Source organism: Tyto alba, unplaced genomic scaffold, assembly GCF_018691265.1.
Source record: "Tyto alba isolate M040663 unplaced genomic scaffold, T.alba_DEE_v4.0 Super-Scaffold_20000042, whole genome shotgun sequence".
NCBI classification, from domain to species: Eukaryota; Metazoa; Chordata; class Aves; order Strigiformes; family Tytonidae; genus Tyto; species Tyto alba.
In genome coordinates, this window is record NW_024881293.1 from 10135631 (window position 1) to 10157364 (window position 21734).

The following is a 21734-nucleotide window of genomic DNA, read 5'->3' on the forward strand; positions in this document are numbered from 1 at the left end:
TTAAAAAAAAAAAAAAAAAGATAAAATAAAATAAAAACACTGAAAGTTTACATTTTATAATAACATTATTATACAGATTGTATTTAAACTTCAGAATATTTAAGACAATTGTAACCCTGTAAAGTTGATGAAATATTAAAAAAAAAAAAAAAAAAGTTGTCCAGTGTTTCTGTCCCTGGGGGTGCCCAGGGGGTGCCCACAGAGCTATAGGGTGCCTCTCCAGTGCCTATAGGGCTATGGGGTGCTCATGGGGTGCCCACGGGGCTATGGGGTGCCTGGAGAGCCATGGGGTGTCCATGGATGGAGCGTCCATAGGGTTTTGAGGTATCCATGGCGTCCCTATAGACCTATGGGGTGTCCGTGGGTCTATAAGGTCCCACGGGGTGCCCATTGGGCTATGGGGTGCCATGGGGTCCCAACTGGGTGTCCATAGGGCTACAGGGTGTACATGGGGTCCCTATAGGACTATGCGGTGTCCATGGGGTCCCCACTGGGTGTCCCTAGGGCTGTGGGGTGTGCATGGGGTCCCTACGGGGTCCTCACGGTGTGTCCATAGGGCCGTGGGGTGCCCATAGGGCCAGAGGGTGTCCATGGGGTCACCATGGAGTGCCCATGGGGTGTCCCTAGGGCTGTGGGGTGCTGCCCATGGGGTCCCCATGGGGTGTCTGGGGTCCCTGCGGGGTGTGGGGTGTCCATGGGGATCCCCACAGGACTATGGGGTGCCATGGGGTCCCCCTGGGGGTGCGGGGTGTCCATGGGGGTCCCCACAGGACTATGGGGTGCCATGGGGTCCCCCTGGGGGTGCGGGGTGTCCATGGGGGTCCCCATAGGACTATGGGGTACCAGGGGGTCCCCGCGGGGTGTCCGGGGGGTCCCCATAGGACTATGAGGTGCCATGGGGTCCGCCTGGGGGTGCGGGGTGTCCATGGGGGTCCCCATAGGACTATGGGGTACCAGGGGGTCCCCGCGGGGTGTCCCCATAGGACTATGAGGTGCCATGGGGTCCCCGCGGGGTGTGGGTTGCCCATGGGCGTCCACACAGGACTATGGGGTGGCATGGGGTCCCCCTGGGGGGTGCAGGGTGTCCATGGGGGTCCCCGGGGTCCCCCTGCGAGTTCGGGGTGTCCGTGCCCCGGCCCCGCCCCGGCCCCCGCGGAGCATCCTGGCGCGCGCGGGCGGTGCCGCTCCTGATTGGCCGCCGTGGGGCGGGCGGCGCTCTAGGCGGCCGCCTAGCTCTCTCTGGCCCTGGCGGACCGCGAAGATGGCGGCGCCCATGGAGGTGGCGCTGGTCTCGGACGCCGCCGGGCCGCTCTGCAACTGCTCGGTCTGGGAGCTGCACTCGGGCTCCGCGCTGCCCGGCTACCGCGGCGGCAACAGCGGCCCGCGGGGACTGGCGCTGCTGGGCGGCGAGCACCTGCTGGGGGCCCAGCTCGGCAAGAGCTACATCAACGTCTGGGAGCTCCAGAGGAAGGTACCAGCGCGGCGGGCGGGCCCGGGAGGCCTCGGCTCGGGGAGGGGGGGGCGGCCCTGCACCCCACCTGCCGGCCCGGGGGCGATGCGCCAGGGTCCCCCCCCACCTCCCTGGAGACCCCCCGTGTCTGTGGTGAGGGCCCCTGCCTCCCTAGAGACCCCGCTCTCCATGGCCGGGCACCCCCCTCCATGGAGACACCCCCCCCACTGGCAGATGCCCGACACCCCTCTCTCTGCAGAGACCCCCCCCCCAGCGATGCCCCTGAGCCCCTCATCTCCGGGGGGACCTGCCTGCAGCCCCCTCCCTGCCTTGCCCCCAACACCCCCTGGCTCGGAGGTCCCGTAAGGCCCAGCTCCCTCCCTGGGGGTCCTGGCCTGTCACACGGGAACAACCAGGAAAAGTGTTTTCTGCAGGAGGAATTGCTTGTTGGGCTCCTCTCCAGGCCGGTGTCTCCCCAGCTGCACCCCCCTGCCCCACAACTCCCCTTCCCGAGGCTGCAAAGGAGCGTCGCGTCTCCCAGGGCTGCCCAATAACATGACCGTCCCGTTGAGGGAGACCCCGGGGCGATGCTGGGGCCACTTCGCCTGAAGCCTCCCATCACCTCAGCCCACGCTCTGCGCCTTTCAGCCGAAAATGGAAGCCTAAATGCAGCCGGTCAAACCTCGCCTGTCCCTACACAGCTGTACCCCCCTCCTCCTGCTCGCTGCATCTGGCGTGTGCTCACACTAGGGCAGGACAGCAGCAGTCAGAGCCGTCATCTCCCCGTCCCCTGTTGTGCCCCTCAGAGTGGCTGCAGAGAGCAGCAGCAGCCCATGGGTTTTAGCACACGCAGCCCCTTCGCTGCCACAGCTTGGGGTCTGTTTTTTCCACTTCCGCCAAGCTGCGAGGAGCTGCTCAGACCTGCTGCTTGCTGTCCCAAACTGTGACCTCTCATCACCTTTTTTTTTTTTTTATTTTTTATCAATATTAGTTTTTGCTGTAATCTTCTGAGCCTGTTTTGTGCTGAACCTCCGGGGTTTCCCAGCTGTGGAGCATAACTGCACCCAGATCCCTCGTCTTTCGGATGGCTGCGTGATGCTGGAGCTCTGTGCTTGGAGGAGGGTGGAAGGGAATTTACCTTTTCCCTGCGGGGCTAAACACAGAGCAACTGCAACAAAACTAGCCAAATGCCGAGCAATTTTATGTGATTTGCACTCATGGACTGTGCTCCTCCCTCATCTTCCTCTTTGGCATCGAATCTCCAAACCGTGGCAGTGCTGATGTGGGTTGAGGACACGGCTCAAACATGGAACTCTGCCTCTTCCCCCACGGGCTGATCTTAGCTGAACCAGGGTCTTGTTTCTCTCTCCCTCCCATACTCCAGCCCATACTGAATGGCCACCATGTTCTTTCTGCCCCCAGGACCAGCTCCAGCAGAAGATCATATGCCCTGGGCCGGTGACCTGTCTGACAGCTTCTCCCAACGGGCTCTACATCTTGGCTGGGGTTGCTGAGAGCATCTACCTGTGGGAGGTGAGGGGGCTGCCAGCTGGCACATGGGGATGTTTTGATTCCTGGACTGTCAGTGACTGCTGCTGTCCTGTCAGGAGCCAGGAAATCCACATTATCTGTGCTCCACAGCGGGGCGAAGGCTTTGCTGGGTCATGTTCCACTGTCCTGGTGCTGTCTGGGCTGCACATTGCCCCGTGGGGCTGGCTGCTGGCAGCCTCCATGGCATGCCTGCCTCCGTGGCGCAGCTCATCAAAGCAGGGAGAGGGGAAGAAATTGCAGTGAGAGGTGCTGGGTGAGGCTTAGGTGTGTTCTTTCTTTCCTTCTCTTTCCAAGCTGCTATGGGTGCCTCAGGGGTCAGGTGTTGCTCCCTCAAAGCAGAAACATGGGACCTAGTTTTGCTTTAGCACTTCTTCCATGTTTTATCCTAAGATTTGTGTGTGACTTGTGATCTGGGTGTCTGCAGAGACTGCTTTGCTCTGGTCATCATCCACCTATTTTTAATTGGTGGTGTGTTTACACGGAGATTACACTGTGTTCTGAGCACTTCACCAAGCAAAACAGGCTGGTTCTGGGCCCTGGGATGAAATGTAGAGATGTCTAACCTGGAAGGCTCTCCGTCCTGGGAGATGTTTCCGAGCATTGTTATGTGGGCAGCTCTATCTTAATTCATCAGATTTTTGTTTTAAAATGTGCTTGTGGCAATGTTGGGAGGAAAGGCCTCAGAAGGAATGCTGGGCTGAGGCTGCAGCAAGCAGGAGTTCCTTGCCCGTGGTGCTCTGAGCTGGTCCCTGCTCTGCCTCACCTGCAGAAGGTGGCCCTTTCTGTCTGCCCCCGGTGAGCCAAGCCTCTCAGACACTTCCGAGCGTCCGCCTGGAGCGGGTGACAGCACCGTCCTTCTGCCAGAGGGAACAGCCGCGCTGGAGAGGCTGTGTGGGAACCGTCACAGAGCTGGGAATGGGCCCAAGAGCCCTAATCTTGTGCCTTCTCTGTCAATCTGCTTGTTCTCCACTGAACTGCAGTTTCGTTTAATTTTTAGGTGTAATTCAAAGAGAGGGAGTCGATTCTGTTCTTTTATACGGGGCTCCCTTGCTGCCTCCTTAGTTCCCTCCCCATCTGCAGTGTTGCCTTTTAACAAGAAAAGCTCCGGATTTAGGGAACTCCTCGTCTGCCCTGAAGCCTCCCTTGGCCTAAGACCATGCAGCCGTGCTGAAGTGCAAAAACCCCTGGGGTGGCACACAACCTCCTGCAGCATTCATAACCCCTGCAGCCACCTCATCAGATGTGGGAGGTTGGAAGAAGCTGTCAAAGTAATATTAACAGTAAACAGGAAATCTTTACTGCATGCTTGTGTCTTGACCGGAGAAATGTCACTGGCATCACTAGGTTCCAGAGTTAATGAGGTCAGGACCTCTACAAACTGTCTTTTCCTGTATTTACCTTCGATCATAAGCGTATATGGTTGTACCGGTTGCACCTTGGTTGTGCCCGTTGCCATCAGTGAGGCACAAATGTGTTCATGTGGTCGACACAACCTTCCCTTTCCGCTCCGCTCGCCGCCCTGTTCTGCGCGGCTCCGGCACAGGGACTCTCGGCTCCGCTTGTGCCCGGCTGGGGATGGAGCTGCAGGTGCTGCTTCACCCACAGCCGTTGAGGGCAGGGTGCTGTGTTATTCCAGGGTGTCTCAATGCTCCTTTCTTAATATTCCCCTGCCCTCTCCGTCACCATAGGTCTCCAACGGGAACCTCCTGGCCATCCTGAACCGACACTACCAGGACCTCACATGCCTCTGCTTTACTGACGACAGCAGCCACTTCCTCTCAGGGGCGAAGGACTGTCTGGCCCTGGTGTGGAACCTTTACAGGTAACGGTGGCCCACGGGGAGCTCTGGCCCCGTTCGTGTGGGGGACAGGGAGCATCTGGGCGAGGAACAGCAGAACAGGAGATCAGCAGTGGCTTCCTGGAGGCAGAACCAGCTCTAACAGCCCTCGTGTCTGAGCTGTTCATAAAGCCTGCTGGTGTCTGTGCCCTCCTCCAGCGGCCGTTGCACTGCTGTCATCCATGCTGCCAGAGAGGTTTTTCCCAGCATCTCATCTGAGTTTCCCAAGCTGTGCCATATGGTTCCGACTTCTTTTCCTTGCTTGACACGGAGTGGATTGTGCCCTTTCCCTGCTAATGGCAGCTGAGGTCTGTCCCCTCTGGGATGGGGAGCTCAGTAGTGGGCCTCGACCTCAGGATCGTGAGTGCTGTGGCTGCTGATGGCCTCTGTGTCCTTGCCTGGCCCTTGCAGCCAGGAGAGCTGTCCCGGAGGAAGCGGAGCCTTGCCCAGCTCTCCTCACAGCCGTTTCGCTCTGGCATCCCCAGCGTTGCTCGTGCTGACCTGCCGTGCCAACCCATGTCTCTGTTCTCCCCTCCAGCGTGCTGCAGGCAGAGCCCTCCCAGATCCCTGACCCTCGCCACGTCTGGTCCCGACACAGCCTCCCCATCACGGACTTGTGCTGTGGTTTTGGAGGGCCTTTGGCACGAGCTGCCACAGCCTCCCTTGACCAGACAGCGAAGGTAAGGCTCGGCTCCATCCCACCGGACAAGAGTCCTGGAAGGGTGCAGGCCCCACAGGGTTAAAGCAAAGCTGCTGCTGAGCTGCAGCAGAGCTGTCAGTGAGGGCTGCAGTAGCTGAATTTCTTGGCTGTCTCTGTGATGACTCAGAGCTGCCAGACCTAATGGGCTTTGTCTCTCCAAACACCAGCAGTTTCTGTGCACCTGCCCTCGGGCTGGGCCTCTGCGTGCTTTGCAGTCGGCCTTCTCCTGGGGAATGTTGGGCTCAGCTCCTCTGATCCCCCTCACTGATGTCCTTTAGTTTCAAAGAGCAGGGAGCAGAGCTGGAGCCTGAAGCCTGCTGCTCCTGCCCTGCAGGGACGACTGCCCTGGGGGGCAGGACAGGCACCGGAGGGGGTTAAGGGCTGTTTTGGAGCTGCCTGGGGAACATCTCATGGTCACCAAGAGGCTGATCCTGGGTCCTGCCGTGGTTATGCCTTGGGCTCGGTTTCCCCAGCCGCAGCAAGGAGGGGGATGCTGGTCAGAGCTGCCGGTGCCAGCTGCCAGCGCGCTGCTGGGCAGGTGCTGAGAAGCAGCAGCGTGTTCTTCCGATCCTGCAGTTAACGTTTAAGCCCCTAATTTTCCTGTACCCTCGTCACTCCAGCTCTGGGAAATCTCATCTGGGGAGCTCCTGCTTTCCGTACTCTTCGATGTGGGGATCATGGCTGTGACTCTTGACCTCTCCGAGTATCACATGTTCTGTGGTGGCATGGACGGATCCATCTTCCAGGTTGACCTCTGTGCCTGGGTGAGTGCGTGGGGCTGCAGATCTGCTTGGTGCTGCTCTTGATGTGGCACCCCGTGCCACTGTCACCTCCCCGCCTGCGTGACTGGTGTGACCTGCCAGGGCATCGCAGGGCCTGGGTTCCCCTGGTTCTCCTCTGCCCCCTCCGGACACAGTGATGAACCTGCTGGCTTCAGTCTTCCTGAGTTTAAACCGCTGTCTTCCTTCCTTCCTTCATTTCTGCAGCCGGTCCAGAGAGACCGGACCTTCCAGACTGAGCGGGAGAACGGGAAGGTCTTCAAAGGGCACAGGTGAGGGACCAGACATGCCTGCCAAACACTTCATTGCCCCCGTCTGCCCACCTCACCAGGTTCTGGCAGTCCTCGGGTCATCCTGGGTTTAAACCTCCTCTTCCCCATTCCAGGAACCAGGTGACGTGTCTGTCAGTCTCCACAGATGGCAGCCTGCTGCTTTCCGGCTCACACGATGAAACAGTCCGGCTGTGGGACATCCAGAGCAAGCAGTGCCTGAAGACGATGAATCACAAAGGTAGGCATGCCCTTATCTCTGGGATCCTTTCCTCCTTGACTGCCAAAGGCGGCTGCTGTCTCACTTCTGCTGCTCTGATGCCGCCCTGAGCACTTCAGGCGTTTCTCTCCTGCTTGCTTCACACCTCCAGGAAGGGTACAGGCATTAGAGGGACGCCTCAGCTGTCTGGAGTGATGTTTTGACCTTGTCCATGTCTGTTAACAACCGCCCTGTGCACTGTCGGGGAGTGAGTCATAGATTTCACCCTGTCACTGAGGTCATCCAGGATCTTCCTCCTTGTTTTCCAAAGGGAGCGGTTGCCCCACACGCACCCCAACGCCTGGGGAGGCTGTGAGAGGGGGAGGATGTGTCTGGAGAAGAGACTGTCTCTGTGACCCCTGCAACAACCACCCATGAGCTCATTAGGTCTGAAGTGAATCCGATATAAGCAGTCGTCTGGGATTTCAGTGTAATGGCCCCGATAAACCATGCAAACAAACCTTTACGGGCTCAGATCAGCAATTGGGTGCTTCAGAGCAGTGAAAGATGTAGCCCTCCTGTTTCACTTGAGCTGTTGCTAACAGTGGACTTCTTACCTGGCTGTGGGGGTCTCTGGTCTCTTCACGCTGCTCTCGCTGGCGGGGCTGGCAGTGCTGCTCTCCGGGCACTGCCTAAACCCTCCCAGAAGGCGACAGTGGGGAAAGTCAGACCCCGTTCCTCTGCGATGCTGCCTCTGGACGGAGATGGGCAAAGTGCTGCCTCAGAGCAGTCGCTGAAAGCCAGGCTGCCTGCAGACGCTTTCCTTCTTTCCTTTTGCTACTGAGGACCATTTCTGATGGGGACCTACTGCAGCTGCCATCCAGCCTTGCTCCACTAGCATTAGAAGGGTGAAAACAGACAAAAATCTGAGCTGTATGTCATCAGAGGAGGAGGGGGCAAGCTCTCACTGCGAGCCAGGCATTAAAACCCTCCTTGAGGCTGCAGGGGAGTGCAGATGGACACAAGCTGTTCCCCTGAGGGGCAGGACCAGGCTGACCGTGCCGCTGGGTGCCAGGGCTGTGAGGTGTGGGGGCTTTCTGCAGCTTCCCCTGGCTCGCTTCTTCCTGCGGGCAGGGATCTGGCTTCCCCAGTGCCACCCTGCTGCTGCTGTGTGCTTAATCCCAGCCCAGGAGTGGGGTAGGAGCTGTATTGTGGATCCAGAGCTGCCATCCAGGGGGGCTCACCCCCAGAGAGCCGGACTGGAGGTGGAGGGTCCCCGCAGAGAGCGCAGGCTCCCCGCAGCCTCCTTGCATCTTCTGTCCCAGCGCTGCCTCTTGTCAGCAGCCCTGCTGCCCCGTCTTAGTGGGGCAGCGAGCTCCCTGGAGCGCTGGTTCCCAGCAGGTCCCCATCTCCCCTTGGCCTTTCTTGCTGCCTCTCCGAGCAGTCGTGAGCCTCCCAGCAAGGTCTGTTCCCTGCTGCCACCCCACTCGCCCCCACCAGCATGTTCCCTGAACCTTTCCCTTCCCCAGGCAGAGATGACACAGGCTTTCGTCTGCGGCTGACATGACGGCAGCCTCTGGCCTGGTGTGCTCGGGAGAGCTGGGGGCCAGGCAGGAACCACTGCCCTCCCCACATGATGGTGCTGCAAATAGATCAGAGGGGTTGGAGCGTGGCTTGGGGCTTGAAAGGAGCGTGGCCTTGCAGGCAAGGGACTTTTCCAGCAAGGTTTGCTTGTCCTTGATGAGGGCAGGTGGCAGGAGAGCACGGGCAGGCGGATGGGCTGCTGTGACTGTGCTGGGCAAGGCAGGGCTGCTGCTGGTCACCCAGCGTGGCTGGCACTGCTCCGAGGGGAAGCAGGAGACCACTGGGATGAGGCTGTGAGCCAGCACTGCCCCAGAATCCCTCCAGGCCTCGGTTCCCATCCTGTCACGGGAGCTCCATCCTTTTCTCTGCAAACCCTGTGCGGCACAGACCATCCCCAAGGGCTCGTTCCTGCAAGGCCCCCCCAGGGATGCTCCAGCCCATCCGTCCTGCTGGCAGCTGCCAGTGTTGGAAGCCAGATTATTTACCCTCCTCCCGTGGAGTCCAGTCCCTCTGCCCACACTGGTGGGGTGTCACCCACTGCCTGGTGCCCGAGCCGTCGTGACGAGGTGGGCTTGGACAGGACTTGCATCTGCACTGGGCCCCAAGAGCAGCCGGGGGGTCTGTGCCTGGATGGTGACCGGATTTAGTGATCTTTGGACTAGTTCATGAGATTTTCTCCTCCCCCATTTTCTTGTCCCTTCCTTTCAAGTTGCTCCTCGAATTGACAGTGAACCAGCAGCGGTGATCTCACTAATGGATACTTTCATAAGAAATCTTGTCTTTAGGGAGGGACCAAGAGGAAAACAAATGGTTTGTTACAGCAAAGTGCTGGCAGAGCAGCTTCTGGACCAAGTATTTGGCAGAGCCTTCGGCTGGCCAGTGGGATCCAGCCTTGGATCCCGGGCAGGTCAGGCTTTGAGCAGGCTCTGGTCTAGCTGGAGGGGGAAATGATGGCGAGGGAGCTCCGGTCTGCATCAGAGGTGCTTTTGTCCATCTCCTCTGCAGAGACTGGAAGCCTCAGGCAGCTTCAAGCCTCCCGGGGCCCCCCCGGGGCAGCGGGGACGCCGGGCGGGCGCTGCAGCAGCCTGCCTCTGCTCAGGTGCATCTGGATCCTTTTAACCTTTCCCTTCGTGCTGTCGAGTTCGGAGGGGGGGGGGGAAGATGGATGGTCGGGGATTTATTGGTGGTAACTGAGCCACTCTGCTCGCGCACAAGCCCACTGGCTGCTGGAGGTGTGCTGCAGGCAGTGCGGGGGGCTTCGGGGAGTCTGTGTCTGACGGGTGGAGATTTGGGGTGTGGGGGGACAGTGGTGGGAGTTTGCCAGCGAGCACGAGTTCGGAACAGAGGGCGGAGGGGGCTGCTGACAGAAAGCAACAGCCACTGTGGGTAAATGCAGTAATTAAAGCACTCATTAGCCCTGCCAAACAAGACTGTGTGATAGATCCTCCTCCCTGGGGTGTGGAGCCGTGCCCCTGCTGCCAGGGACGGGGAGAGGGGCTCTGCCTGCTCCCGGCTTCTGGGGGAGGAGGCAGGAGTCCTGGCAGCTGCCTGTGCCGTGGGGTGCGCGCCTTGATCCGGGGCTGCCAGGCAAGAGGCAAACCCAGGGAGGGGGCAAGTCTGACCCATCCCCTCCTCTTGTGCCGTCCCAGGTCCGGTTACAAACGCCTTCATAGTGCTGGCCCCAGCCAACATGTTCAACCCGGATGGGAAACCCAGCGTGCCTCTCCCCAAATTCAGCAAACACCTCCACGGCACCGAGAGCAACGACGAGCAGGGGAACGAGGGAGTGACACTGCGCCTCGGGCTCCACCAGCAGGTACTGGGGACGAGCAGGCTGCTGGGGAAGGTGGGGACAGGGGTTGGCTGGGGGGTCTGTGCTGGAGGGTGATAAACTCCTCCAGCCAGAGCAGCAGTGGCATCCAGTCCGTGCTGATCCACTGCTCTTCTGGCCTTCCCCCATGCTGCTAAACTTCCCCAAGTTCTGTTTTTTAAAGCAGTGGAATTGCCCAGTTAACTGTTGTGGGGGGAGCCAAGGAGGCAGGGGGGATCAGGCAGGGGGGAGCAGACAGGCTCTTCCCCTGCTCCCAGCTCGGGAAGAGGAACCCCTGCACTGAGGTCTCTGAGTGGAGCAGGGTCCTGGCTGGGGCACAGGGCGTCCCTTTGGAATCTCCCTGGTGTCAGTTGTGGTGGGGCGGGGCTGGGGGCTGCTGCAGCTCTGCTCTGCCCAAAGTCCTGCCCGTCAGGAGCCCCCCACACACAGTATCTTTACTTCTTGCTGCCAGAGGCTGTTCCCTCCCCCCAACACCCCTCTCCAGCGTGGTGAAAGCCTGTGTCGTGCCGTGGCCTGGGCTGGCTTTGCTGTCCCTCAGTCCCCAGGCGGGGGGGGGTGCCCTCCACCACCGGTGATCCCAGGCCCGCTGCGTGCCGTGCTGGTCCAGCCCCCGGCCTCTCTGCCGGTCCCAGCGCTTCTGTCCCTGGGCGAGTGACAGTGACAGAGGGGTGAGCTCCGTGTCGGGGGGTGGCACCGCTCCGGGAGGGGCCGGTTGCCCGCTGCTCGGCGCAGGGGCCAGCACGCCGGCGGCGCGGGGCCGGCTCAGGTGCCGCTTCGGGAGCGTCCGTCCCGCAGAGCGCCGGGCTCCTCCGCTCGCAGCGTGGTGCCGGGGGGAGCAGCCTGTGGCCCGGCGCTCTGCCCGTGGGGCCCTGCACAAGGCACTCTCGAGGGGGCTGTCTCGGGACCCCTGCGCACAGGCCTTCCGTTTCAGGATGGGGCTGCAGCTCCAGCCAGGCTCTGCTGGTGCCGCAGAGTTGGCCGTACCCCGCTGGAGTCTCTCCTCAGTTTCTGCTTCATCCCACGGGGCTGGGGGGGGGGGGGGTTTCCTTGCCTACTCTGGTGGCGATCCCTGTGCCGGGAGAGGCCTGGGTCTCCTGTATCAATCGCTCCCGTCTCATCACTGCAGGAGTCTGGGGAGAGTTACCTGGAGAAGGCTGAGAAGATGTACTCGCAGATGTACTCAACAAGGGAAAAGGTGAGAGCTGCTCTGAGGTGGGGCAATCGCGTCCTTCTGGTACAGACCCCTTGGGGGGGTCCTCTCTTTGGCTGAACCGGTTCTTAGGGCCCCGTGCAAGTTGGGGGTGGGAGGAGCAAGCCCTGGAATTTGCTGATGGTGCAGGCAGGAGGGACTGCAGTTCGAGTAGGAGATGGAGGAGGGAGAGGACGAAAGGGTTTGGGGTTTGCTGCTGTTGGGGTGAGCACCAGCTTCCCCTTGTCAGAGGCGAGACCCGGGTGCCTGATGCTTTTCTGTTGCGTTTTTCTGCCGCAGAACCTGGTGGGAGACCAGGAGCATCTGACGATCCAGGTGAGCGAGCTGGAAGAGGAGGTGAGCACCCTCCGGAAAATCAACAAGAACCTCTTTGACTTCTCCGCTCGCATCATCACCAAACCAACCAAATGAAGAGGCACCCCCCTGCCCTCACACCCCTCTGCCTCTCCCTGCCCAGCCCACCCTCGGGCACCTGCACACGCCGACGTGCGAGCGCGTGCAAGCACGCCTGGCTCGCGTCCTCGCCAGCCCCTGCCACGCGGCGCACGCCAGAGCATTTGCCCGCTCGGTCTGGCGTCCGTTCCACAACACGGGACTGAGATGAGCGCGGGGGCTGCGGGGCTGCTGCGTGCGGGACAACACAGGGACCGTTTTCACCCCGATTCGCTGCTCGGTGCCGGCGGGGGCAGACTCGGAGCGGCTGGCTGCGGGAGGAGCGTCGCCGGCTCCGAGGGAGGGGTTCAGGACACAGCTCCTGCTCCTTCCCCACCTCTTTCCCTGGCCCTTTTTTGGTTTCTTTTCGTTACTTGACCCTGCAGTGCAGACAGAAAAGTGTTTTTCTCTTAATACCGCTTTGAGATTGGATTTTGGAGACCCCTTCCGCCCATCCTGCCCTGGGAAACACTGCTCGGTATCGCCGGACCCCTCGGAGCCGGGATCCCGCCGTGGGCTTGTTCTGCTCTCGGGACAGCGGGGGCTGAGCAGCTCCTGCCCCTGGGGGTGCCCGGGGGGGCAGCGCAGGTGCCGCCTGGGGACAGGCAGGGGGTCCCCAGGCTACCACGCCTGGAGATGGGACTCCTGCACTGCCCATCCATCCTCGGCAAGCGGGGGGTTGTGGGGGGTGTCCCTGGGCTCAGAGTGCGGGGGGTGGTTTCAGGGTGCAGGGCTGACTCCTTCGGGGAGGGCCGGGGGGGCCAGCAAGGTGCTATTTCCAATCTTGTAAGCTGACAATTTATATATATTTGGATCCAGCTACTTTGTTTTCACGGTGTTCTGGGGAATCGGCCTTTTGTATTGTCACAAGCATGGCAGCGGGGGTTGTGGGTTTTGTTTAGGTTTATTTTTTACATAAAAGATTTGTTTTTTATAGTGAAAGATGCCTGAGCTTTTTCTTTAACCCCTGCCGGTGGCCCCAGCTCTCTCACCCACGGCCCCGTACCTGGCAGCCCTTCCTTGCCCGAGAGACATCGTGCTGCTTCCTCTCCCCATGGGGCTGGAGGGGCATCCCCTGAATCTTGGGGACTGTGCCCCCCTCCCCGTGCGCACCCACCCCACCGCCCTGGTTAATACACCAGAAGTAAGCGCAGTTGATTTAAAGCGCAGCTGGGTCCCGCGAGCCTCGGCGCCGAGCACGTTCCTGCCAGCACCCTTAGATAATGCTTTTAGCTTAATAAGCGCCGTCTCCCTTGTTTTTTGCTCCGACGCTTCCCATCAGCATTAACTGGCCGCAGCGGGGAGCGTCAGCCCGAGCTGGGGGGTTGCAGTGGGAGTGTGTTCCAGCCCCAGGGAGCCCCCCCCCCCCCCGGGGAGGGGGCAGCCTGCTCCTGCCAAACCCAGACCCGAGCCCTTCCCCCCCAGTCATCCCACACTCTCTCCCAGTTCCCCCAGTGGGGTTTGGGTCAGGGCACTGTGCTTGGGGGGAGCACCCAGGGAGAGGCTGGGGTTTGGGGGGGCTGTTTCAGAGCAAGAGCTCCTGCGTGGGGCTGTGGGGGCCCCTGGGGGAAGGGGCTGCCCGGGGCCCCGCAGCCGGGATCCTGCTCTGGGAGGGGACCAGCACCCCCCAACACAGGCCCACCAGCGCTCCCCTGGCCCTGGCAGAGTTTGCTCTGATGGCCTCCCCCCCTCCGGGCCCATCTCCGCAAGGGGAATTCATTAGCTCTGACTCATTAAATTTGTCTGGTGATCAATATTTTTTGCCAGCTGGTATTTGGCTCCATTACTCACTTTATTTTTCTTATTAATTTAGCATAGGCTCTCCATCCCCCTGGCAGCTGATGTTTGTGCTCCTGGTAGTGAGCAGCCCCTGGGCCGTGCCTCGGTTTCCCTGGTGTAGATGAGAAGGGTGACCCTGTGGAGGAAGGCTGCTACGCTGCCCCTTCCCCACGCAGCGGGACGGGCCCTGCAGCCCCAGGACCCCCGGTTTTGGGGCTGCGGAGGGATGGGGGGATCCGGTTGTGGCCTTTACCGGGGGGGTCGGGGGGGGGCAGTTTATAGCTCTGAGCCCGGCTCAGCAACCTCCCCGGGAAGCTTTTCCCAGCCCGGGTGGCGGCGGGAAGCCGGCCGGTGGAAGAGGAGGAGGAGGAAGAAAAGGAGGAGGAGGAGGAAGATCCTGGTGGTCCAAACGCGGCCGGGCCCCCCCTGGGAACCGCGGGGGTTCCTCTGCCGGGGCACCTCCTGCTCCCTCCCGGGGGACCCCACGGTCTCAGCCCCCCCCCAGGGCAGCACCGGGCGGGTGCGGGACCGGCGCCGCGCGTGGGCGAGTGCCCGGCCGGCGTGCGTGGGCCGGGGGGGCGCTGCGGGCGCGCCGGGCGCTGCGTGGGCCGCGTCCCACGGCGCACCGGGGGCTGCGGGGGCCGCCGCGGACCCTCCCGCTCGGCTGCGGGGCCGGGGCGGGGTGAGCCCGGGGGGAGCCCGGCGGGTCCCCCCCCCGCCCCTGCCCGCACTCCGGGGCTGCGGAGCCGGGCGGGGTCCCCGCCGCCCCGCCCGTCCGGAGCCGCCCCCACCCCCGGCCCGCCCCGGCGGGGCTCAGAGCGGCGGGGCCGGGGGCGGCGGGGCGCATGGCGGGGCTGCGGGCGCTCTGGCTGCTGGCGGCGGCGCTGGGGGCGGCGGGGGGGCACCCGCAGCCCTGCCGCGGCCCGGCCCGCCCCGGCCCCGCCGTTCGCCTCGGGGCGCTGCTGCCGCCCGCCGCCCCCGGCCGCGCCCGGCTCCGCGCCGCGCTGGTGGGGGGCAGCTCCGGGGGGACCCCCGGGGGGGCGGCGCTGCCCCACAACCTCAGCCTGGAGGTGGTGGCGGGGGCCCCGGCGGCGCGGGACCCCGGCTCGCTGGCGCGGTGGCTCTGCGGGGCGCTGGCGGGGCGCGGGGTGGCCGCCGTCCTGGCGCTGCCCCGCTCCCGCCGGGAGCTGCTCCAGCTCGACTTCCTCGCCGCCGCCCTCCAGCTCCCCTTCCTCAGCCTCCTCGACGCCCGCGGGCCGCTGCCGTTCCGGGCGCAGGTAGGACCCGCACCGGGGGCAGCCGCTCCCGCCCCGGCCGGTTCGCTCGGGCGCTCCGTCCCCTCTCCCGTCCCCGCTCCGGTCCCCGCTCCCGTCCCCGCTTGCCGTGCCGGCTCCGTCCCCTCTCCATCCCTGCTCCAATCCCGGTCCTAATCCCAGCTCCAATCCCGGCTCTATCCCGGACGTCCCCCTCCCGGGATCCACCCCGACTCCTATCCCGGTCCTCAGCCCGGCTCTATCCCGCGGGTCCTCCTCCCGGCTCAGTCCTGGCTCCGATTCTGATCCCAGCTCTATCTCAGCCCCTCATCCCTGCTGCATCTCGACTCTATCCTGGCTCTGTCCTGGCTCCATTCCAGCTCCCACCTCGGCCCCATCTCTCCCCCATTCCCGCCTCCATCCCGGCTCTATTCTGATCCCCCATCCTGGGTCTATCCCAGCCTCATCCCTGGGCCCCATCCTGGCTCTAGCCTGGCCCCCATCGCAGCTCTATACCAACCCCCTCCTGGCCCCCATTCCAACCCCATCCTGGCTCTATCCCAGCCTCAATCCCAGCTCTATCCTGGCTCCATCCCAGCCCCCATCTCATCTCGCTCCTGGCCCTTGCCCAGCTCTATCCCAGCCCCATCCCAGCTCCTACTCCAAGGCAACTTCCCTGGCTCCTCTGGCAGCCCCACGCCCCCCCAGCCCCAGTCCTGACCCTGGTCTGGCCCCCGAAGTGCTCCAGGGACATGCCCTGGTGCTGGATCCCTGCAGTAGCCCAGTGCCACCCAGTTCAGCCCCACTGTCCTGGGAACGATGTCTGGGCACACCCAAACCCTGCCAGGCTGAGACCTGCCCCAGCCCCTTGTCCCTGGGGCTGGATTTGTCCCTCTCCCTTCCCTTGGCCAGTTCCTTCCAGGGACAGACCACCTCCACACAGGGTTGCGTCGCATTTGGGTCCCTCCATGTGTGCGCTGACCCCAGGCTGTGCCTGGGGGGAGGTGACCCCTCTCCTGGATGCCCGGGCAGGGGGCAAACGCCTGCAGGTTGTGCCACCCTCCACGCCTGCTCGTCTGCCTGGCCGGGAGGGTGAGACCCTTGGGCATGGGGGCAGGGGGGTGCACAGCCCGCGACTCAGCTGCTGATGAACCCTCATGCCCACCCAGCCAGGGGTGCCATGGAGGTCTCCTCCCTCTGGTCACTGGGCATCCCTCTGGCTCACAGTGGGTGCATGGCCAGTGCTGGGGAGGGCGGGGGGAACCATCTACCCAGGCTGGGATGGGGCAGGGAGTGGGCAGGAGGTGTGGGGTGGCTCTAGGGCGGGAGGGACCGTGTCTGGTGCTGCCTCCGGGCTCTTCCCATGGGCAGGAGCTGGGCAGGGGGACAGCCACAGCCCCTCTGTGTCGGCAGAGCCCTTTCCACTTCCACATGGACCGGCAGAGCTCACTGGAGACACTGGTGGACGTGCTGGTGAGCGTCCTGCAAGCCAATGACTGGCAGGAGACCAGCCTGGTGCTCTGCCACCCCTGGGATGTTTCTGGCTTCCTCGGCCTCTGGGCCCACCGCTCCCAGCTCTTCCTTCGCACTGTCCTGGATCTTGGCTACGTGGATGAGTCTGGGGCCAACCGCCACCTCCGGCAGCACGGGGAGCGCTTCAGGGCCCTCTCCAGCCCTGTGCTGGTGCTCGGCTGCGACCTGCGGCGCGCTCGGCTCATCTTCCGGGCAGCCGAGGAGTTGGGGCTGCTGCTGCAGGAGTTTCACTGGATGCTGGGCTCCCCGCTCAGCGCCAGCGAGCTGCAGACCGAGGGGCTTCCCCTGGGGCTGCTGGCCTACGGGGAGGTCAACCGACCGCCGCTGGAGCTCTTCATCCAGGACGCGGTGGAGCTGGTGTCCCGGGCCATCGCCAGCGCCGCCCGCGTCCGCCCCGACCTGGCTCTCCTGCAGACGACGGTGAACTGCAACGACCGGCGCCGGCCGGGCGGCGAGTCCTCGGGGCTCTTCCTCTCCCGGTACGGGCAGGGCTTGGGTGCCCCTTTCCCCCACCCCAGGCTCCATCAGATGCTCGGTGGGGGCTGTGCTTCAGCCCCAGGATGGGGTGAGGGCAGAGCTGGGGGAACCCAGGGCGCAGAGCCCGCTGCGGTCCCTGCTGCGTGCAGCCGCCGCCGTGGGGCTCAGCTCCCCCTCGGTCCCTGCGCGGGGGGGTGACGTGTCACGTCAGATCTCCCTAATGCTGCCCGAGCACGGTTGCTCTATAAATATTAATAACACTCGGCCCTGCCAGCACAGCGAGCTCCAGGGCAGCAGGGCCAGATCCTGCTGCTCCTCCCTGCCCGTCTGTGCCTGAGTCGGGCACATCCTCCTCCCGGCCCCAAGCCCCCTCCCTCTGTCCCTTGTGGCTGCGACCCCGGAGACGGTGACGCTGGAGCTGTGACACCCCCCCCGCCCCGTCCCCGCTCCAGGTTCCTGGCCAATACGTCCTTCCACGGCCGGACAGGGCCCGTGCGTGTGGAGAACGCGACGCTGGTGCGCCCGGAGCAGCAGTTCCGCGTCTGGAGCCTGCAGCGGGACCCGCGGGGGGACCCTGCCTGGGTGACGGTGGGCACCTGGTGGCACGGCAAGCTGGAGCTGGAGGAGGGCGCGTGGCAGAGCCAGCGCCGGCGCAAGAGCCCCGGCGAGGGGGCCGGGGGGGCCCGTGTGAGGCTGCGGGTGGTGACGCTGGTGGAGCACCCCTTCGTCTTCACCAGGGAGGCGGACGAGGACGGGAGCTGCCCGGCCGGGCAGCTCTGCCTGGACCCCGGCACCAACGACTCGGCCGTGCTGGACGCCCTCTTTGAGGAGCTCAGCACCGACAACGGCTCGGTGCCACAGGCGTACAAGAAGTGCTGCTACGGGTACTGCATTGACCTGCTGGAGAAGCTGGCTGAGGACGTGCCCTTCGACTTTGAGCTCTACATCGTGGGCGATGGGAAATACGGGGCCTGGAAGAACGGGCGCTGGACAGGGCTGGTGGGGGACTTGCTCAGCGGCACGGCCCACATGGCCGTCACCTCCTTCAGCATCAACTCGGCGCGTAGCAAAGTCATCGACTTCACCAGCCCCTTCTTCTCCACCAGCCTGGTCATCCTGGTGAGGACTAAGGACACGGCGTCGCCTATTGGGGCCTTCATGTGGCCCTTGCACTGGACCATGTGGGTGGGCGTCTTCGTGGCCCTGCACACGACGGCGCTCTTCCTCACCCTGTACGAGTGGAAGAGCCCCTACGGCATGACCCCCCACGGCCGCAACCGCATGAAGATCTTCTCCTACTCCTCAGCCCTCAACCTCTGCTACGCCATCCTCTTTGGGCGCACCGTGTCCAGCAAGACGCCCAAGTGCTGCACTGGCCGCTTCCTCATGAACCTCTGGGCCATCTTCTGCCTCCTGGTGCTCTCCAGCTACACGGCCAACCTCGCGGCCGTCATGGTGGGGGACAAGACCTTTGAGGAGCTTTCGGGCATCCACGACCCAAAGGTAGGAGAGTGGCCGAGTGTGAAAGGTCTCCCCAGCCCCAGTCCTGCAGCACAGCCCGTCCCGAGGCTGCGGGGCTCTTCCCAGGCCCCCAGGAAGTTTTGTGTGTCCCCCCTCCAACCCTGGTGTTTAATCTTGGTCTCAGGTCCAGGGCAGGGGAGGAGTGGGCTGGGTTCAGGCTGAGGTGGCCCTCGGCGGGGGGGGCTCTTTGCCAAGTGCCCCACAAGAGCTGCTGCATCTCCACGGGATGCCCAGACCCCCCCCAGCTGCGTGTGCTCAGGGCCTGGGGCCGTGTCCCCGGGGAATGGGGGGCTGGTCCTGCCGGGGCTGGAGGTACTGATGCTCTGGTGCCTCCTTCCAGCTGCATCACCCCTCGCAGGGCTTCCGCTTCGGCACGGTGTGGGAGAGCAGCGCGGAGGAGTACATCCAGAAGAGCTTCCCTGAGATGCACGAGTACATGCGGCGCTACAACGTTCCCACCACCCCCGCCGGGGTCACCATGCTCAAGTGAGGGGGGGGGGGGGGGGGGGGAGGTCCCCTTCTTTTACCTCTCTCGGGGCAGACATTGCCCCTTCCCTGCAGCCTGTGCACCCCCCCTGCTCCCTGCAGCCCCAGGGAGGGGTGTCAGGTTGGAGGGACCCTGGGGAAGGGGGGGTGCAGCCCCCTCCCTGAGGGTCCCCCTGCGCTGGTGCAGGACGGAGCCCCCCAAGCTCAACGCCTTCATCATGGACAAGTCGCTGTTGGATTATGAGGTCTCCATCGACTCCGACTGCAAACTGCTCACCGTGGGCAAACCCTTCGCCATTGAAGGTTTGGGGGGGGGGGGGTTGGGGGGCGGGGGGGGTGTCTCTGTGTGTGTGTGTGTGGTGTGTGTGTGTCCACACACGTGTGCTCTGGCTGCAGCTGGGACGGGACCATGCCCTGCCACGGCCATGCAGGGTGGGGAGGGTGCTCACACCAAGGTGGGTGCTGGGGGCTGTGCCCCACCCCCGGCGCCAGCACTGCCGCTCTCTCCTCCTCCCACCCCCCACCCCCCCCCAGGTTACGGCATCGGCCTCCCCCAGAACTCGCCACTGACCTCCAACATCTCCGAGTTCATCAGCCGGTACAAGTCGGCCGGGTTCATCGACCTCCTGCATGACAAGTGGTACAAGATGGTGCCCTGCGGCAAGCGCGTCTTCGCGGTCACGGAGGTGCGGGTGGCCGGGCCTTTCCTTCGGGGGGGGGGGGGTGGGGGTGTCTGACACCCCCTCCAGCCCATCCGACACCCCCCCCCCTCTCCCCGCAGACCCTGCAGATGGGCATCTACCACTTCTCAGGGCTCTTCGTGCTGCTCTGCATCGGGCTCAGCGGCTCCCTGCTCACCTCGCTGGGGGAGCACGTCTTCTACCGCCTCGTCCTGCCCCGCATCAAGCGCAAGAAGAAATTCAACTACTGGCTGCACACAAGCCAGGTGGGGCTGGTGGGAGGGGGCTTGCCCAGCGCCCAAAAGACACCCCACCACCACCCCCCAAAGCCTCCAGTGCCTGAAAGACACCCCCACAGCCCCTTGTGCCGCTGCTCCCTCGTCCCTTGCACAACCTCTGCCCTCCTCTGCCTTCGGACCATCACCCCCAGTTAACCCCAGGACTGTCACACCCACACCCCCCCGTTACTCCTAGGACTGTCACACCCCCAGTTAACCTCACAACCATCACACCCCCCCCCCCCCCATCTCGCTCTTCCCTTGCTCCCCACAGAAAATCCACCGGGCTCTGAATATGGGCATGGAGGAGCAGAAAAGCCATCAGCTGAGCCTGGAGCAGAGGTACGGCCGGGGCTGGGTGCCTGCCCGGCTCTCCCCTTCCTCCTCCTCCTCCTCCTCCCGGGCATCCACCATCCCGGGGGGCCTCAGAGGGACCTCCCAGCCACCAGCTCACCCCCTCTCCCCCTCCCCAAAAAGCTGTGACCTCCAGCCAAGGCCGGTTCCCGCGGCGGGGCAGCCCTGGAGCGCCCTGCGGAAGGAGGCACGACGGGTGCGCTTCCACCTGGAGAAAGGGCCCCCCGAGGGCGAGGGGTCCCTGCGGCACCCCAGCAACGGGCGGGTGCTGCGGCCCCCCGACAGGGCGGCCGGCGAGAGTGAGCTCCGGGAGCTGGAGGAGAAGATCCAGGAGATGCGGGACCAGCTGCGCCTGGCCCTGGCGAGGAAGAGTGAGCTGGTGGCCGTGCTGGGCACAGTGAAGAGCGGCCGGGCAACGGCACCCACCCTGGCCCCGGAGGAGCCCCGGAACGAGAGGTGACACGGGGTGGGGGGCCGGGGCAGCGCTCAGCACGGGGAGGGGGCAGGCAGCCCCAAAAACACCCCAGGGTGGGCGGCTCTGGGGTGAATCCCACTGCTCCCTTGGGCAGAGAGGGAGCAGAGAGGAGGGACAAGAGGAAAAAGGCCTTTGGGGGGGGCAGGAGGTCTTGGGGCACCCCGCTCTTCCTCACCTCCCTACCACTGGCACCAGGGGTTTAAACTGCAGCCGCAGAGGAGGGGGTTTGGTTTTGAGGAAGGTGGGGGGGCCCCTACAGCCCCCTCAGTGACGCTGCTTTTAAACCGTGTAAATAAAGCTGATGGATTAAAATAAAGTCTGCTTTCTCGCTTCCAGCTGCACCCTAAATGCAGCAAGGCTGGGGGCGAGGGTAACCCTTCCCCTCCCTCCTCCGCAGGCACACGGCAGCCAGGGCCAGCGGCAATTAGGAGGAGGAGGAAGGTGAGTAGCCCTCGTCCCAGGGGCCGAGACTCAAACCTCCCCTCGGGGAGAGCCCGCTCAAGGGGAGCAAAGGCAGGCTGAGCTCCAGAGCCACCTCGAACCAGAACCAGAGTCTTCCTCGGGCAGAGGTGGGAGAGGGAGGGCCCCGGCCCCTTCTCAGCCCGCCGGGAAAGCCCGCAGGCCCCGCACCCCCCACCCAGGGCTCCAGGGACGCAGAGTCCCCCTGGGGGTGACGCGGGGGGGAGGCCGCGGCGAGAGCAGAGCAGAACGCCTTCCCTGCCCGCAGCCTGGCCGCTGGCACCAAGGGGCTGGGGACTCATGCTCGGTCCCCCCTGCCCTGCCACCCCCCCCCCCCCGAGCCGTAACAGGGCGGGTGCTGGCACCCCAGGACAGGGGCGGGGGCACCCGAAGTACCGAGGGTTCCCCGTGCTGCACCCACACCACAGGCTCCTCACCCCTCAACCTCCAGCAGGAACCCAGCACAAGCGCTCGCAGGACACCGCCGCAGCTGTTAGATATAATATTTATTATTATATACAAACACATTTTGTACATTAATTAAATAGAATGAACTCTACTCTTCATTCAACAAAGCATTTGGTTTGTTTCCCCCCA

The 21734-nt window shown here is 63.5% G+C and overlaps 2 protein-coding genes across 3 annotated transcripts; both read left to right on the plus strand.

Moving 5' to 3' along the window:
* The first annotated feature begins 1243 nt into the window (after positions 1–1243).
* Positions 1244–12784, plus strand: WDR18 (WD repeat domain 18). The gene is made up of 10 exons (XM_042795047.1): positions 1244–1471; positions 2873–2983; positions 4690–4823; positions 5377–5518; positions 6159–6302; positions 6525–6589; positions 6703–6827; positions 10019–10185; positions 11327–11395; positions 11690–12784. The coding sequence occupies exons 1-10, from the start codon at positions 1262–1264 to the stop codon at positions 11819–11821; spliced, it is 1299 nt and encodes a 432-aa protein (XP_042650981.1). The 5' UTR covers positions 1244–1261; the 3' UTR covers positions 11822–12784.
* A 1682-nt stretch (positions 12785–14466) lies between these two features.
* Positions 14467–21726, plus strand: GRIN3B (glutamate ionotropic receptor NMDA type subunit 3B). 2 transcript variants are annotated; one of them, XM_042794594.1, is made up of 10 exons: positions 14467–14898; positions 16288–16886; positions 17337–18387; positions 18746–18891; positions 19079–19194; positions 19426–19577; positions 19673–19837; positions 20124–20191; positions 20327–20659; positions 21076–21726. In XM_042794594.1, the coding sequence occupies exons 1-10, from the start codon at positions 14467–14469 to the stop codon at positions 21104–21106; spliced, it is 3093 nt and encodes a 1030-aa protein (XP_042650528.1). In that variant the 3' UTR covers positions 21107–21726. The 2 variants fall into 2 exon arrangements, with proteins under 2 accessions (XP_042650528.1, XP_042650529.1); XM_042794595.1 differs by lacking the exon at positions 21076–21726 and having other exon boundaries at positions 20327–20990.
* The last annotated feature ends 8 nt before the right edge of the window (positions 21727–21734 follow it).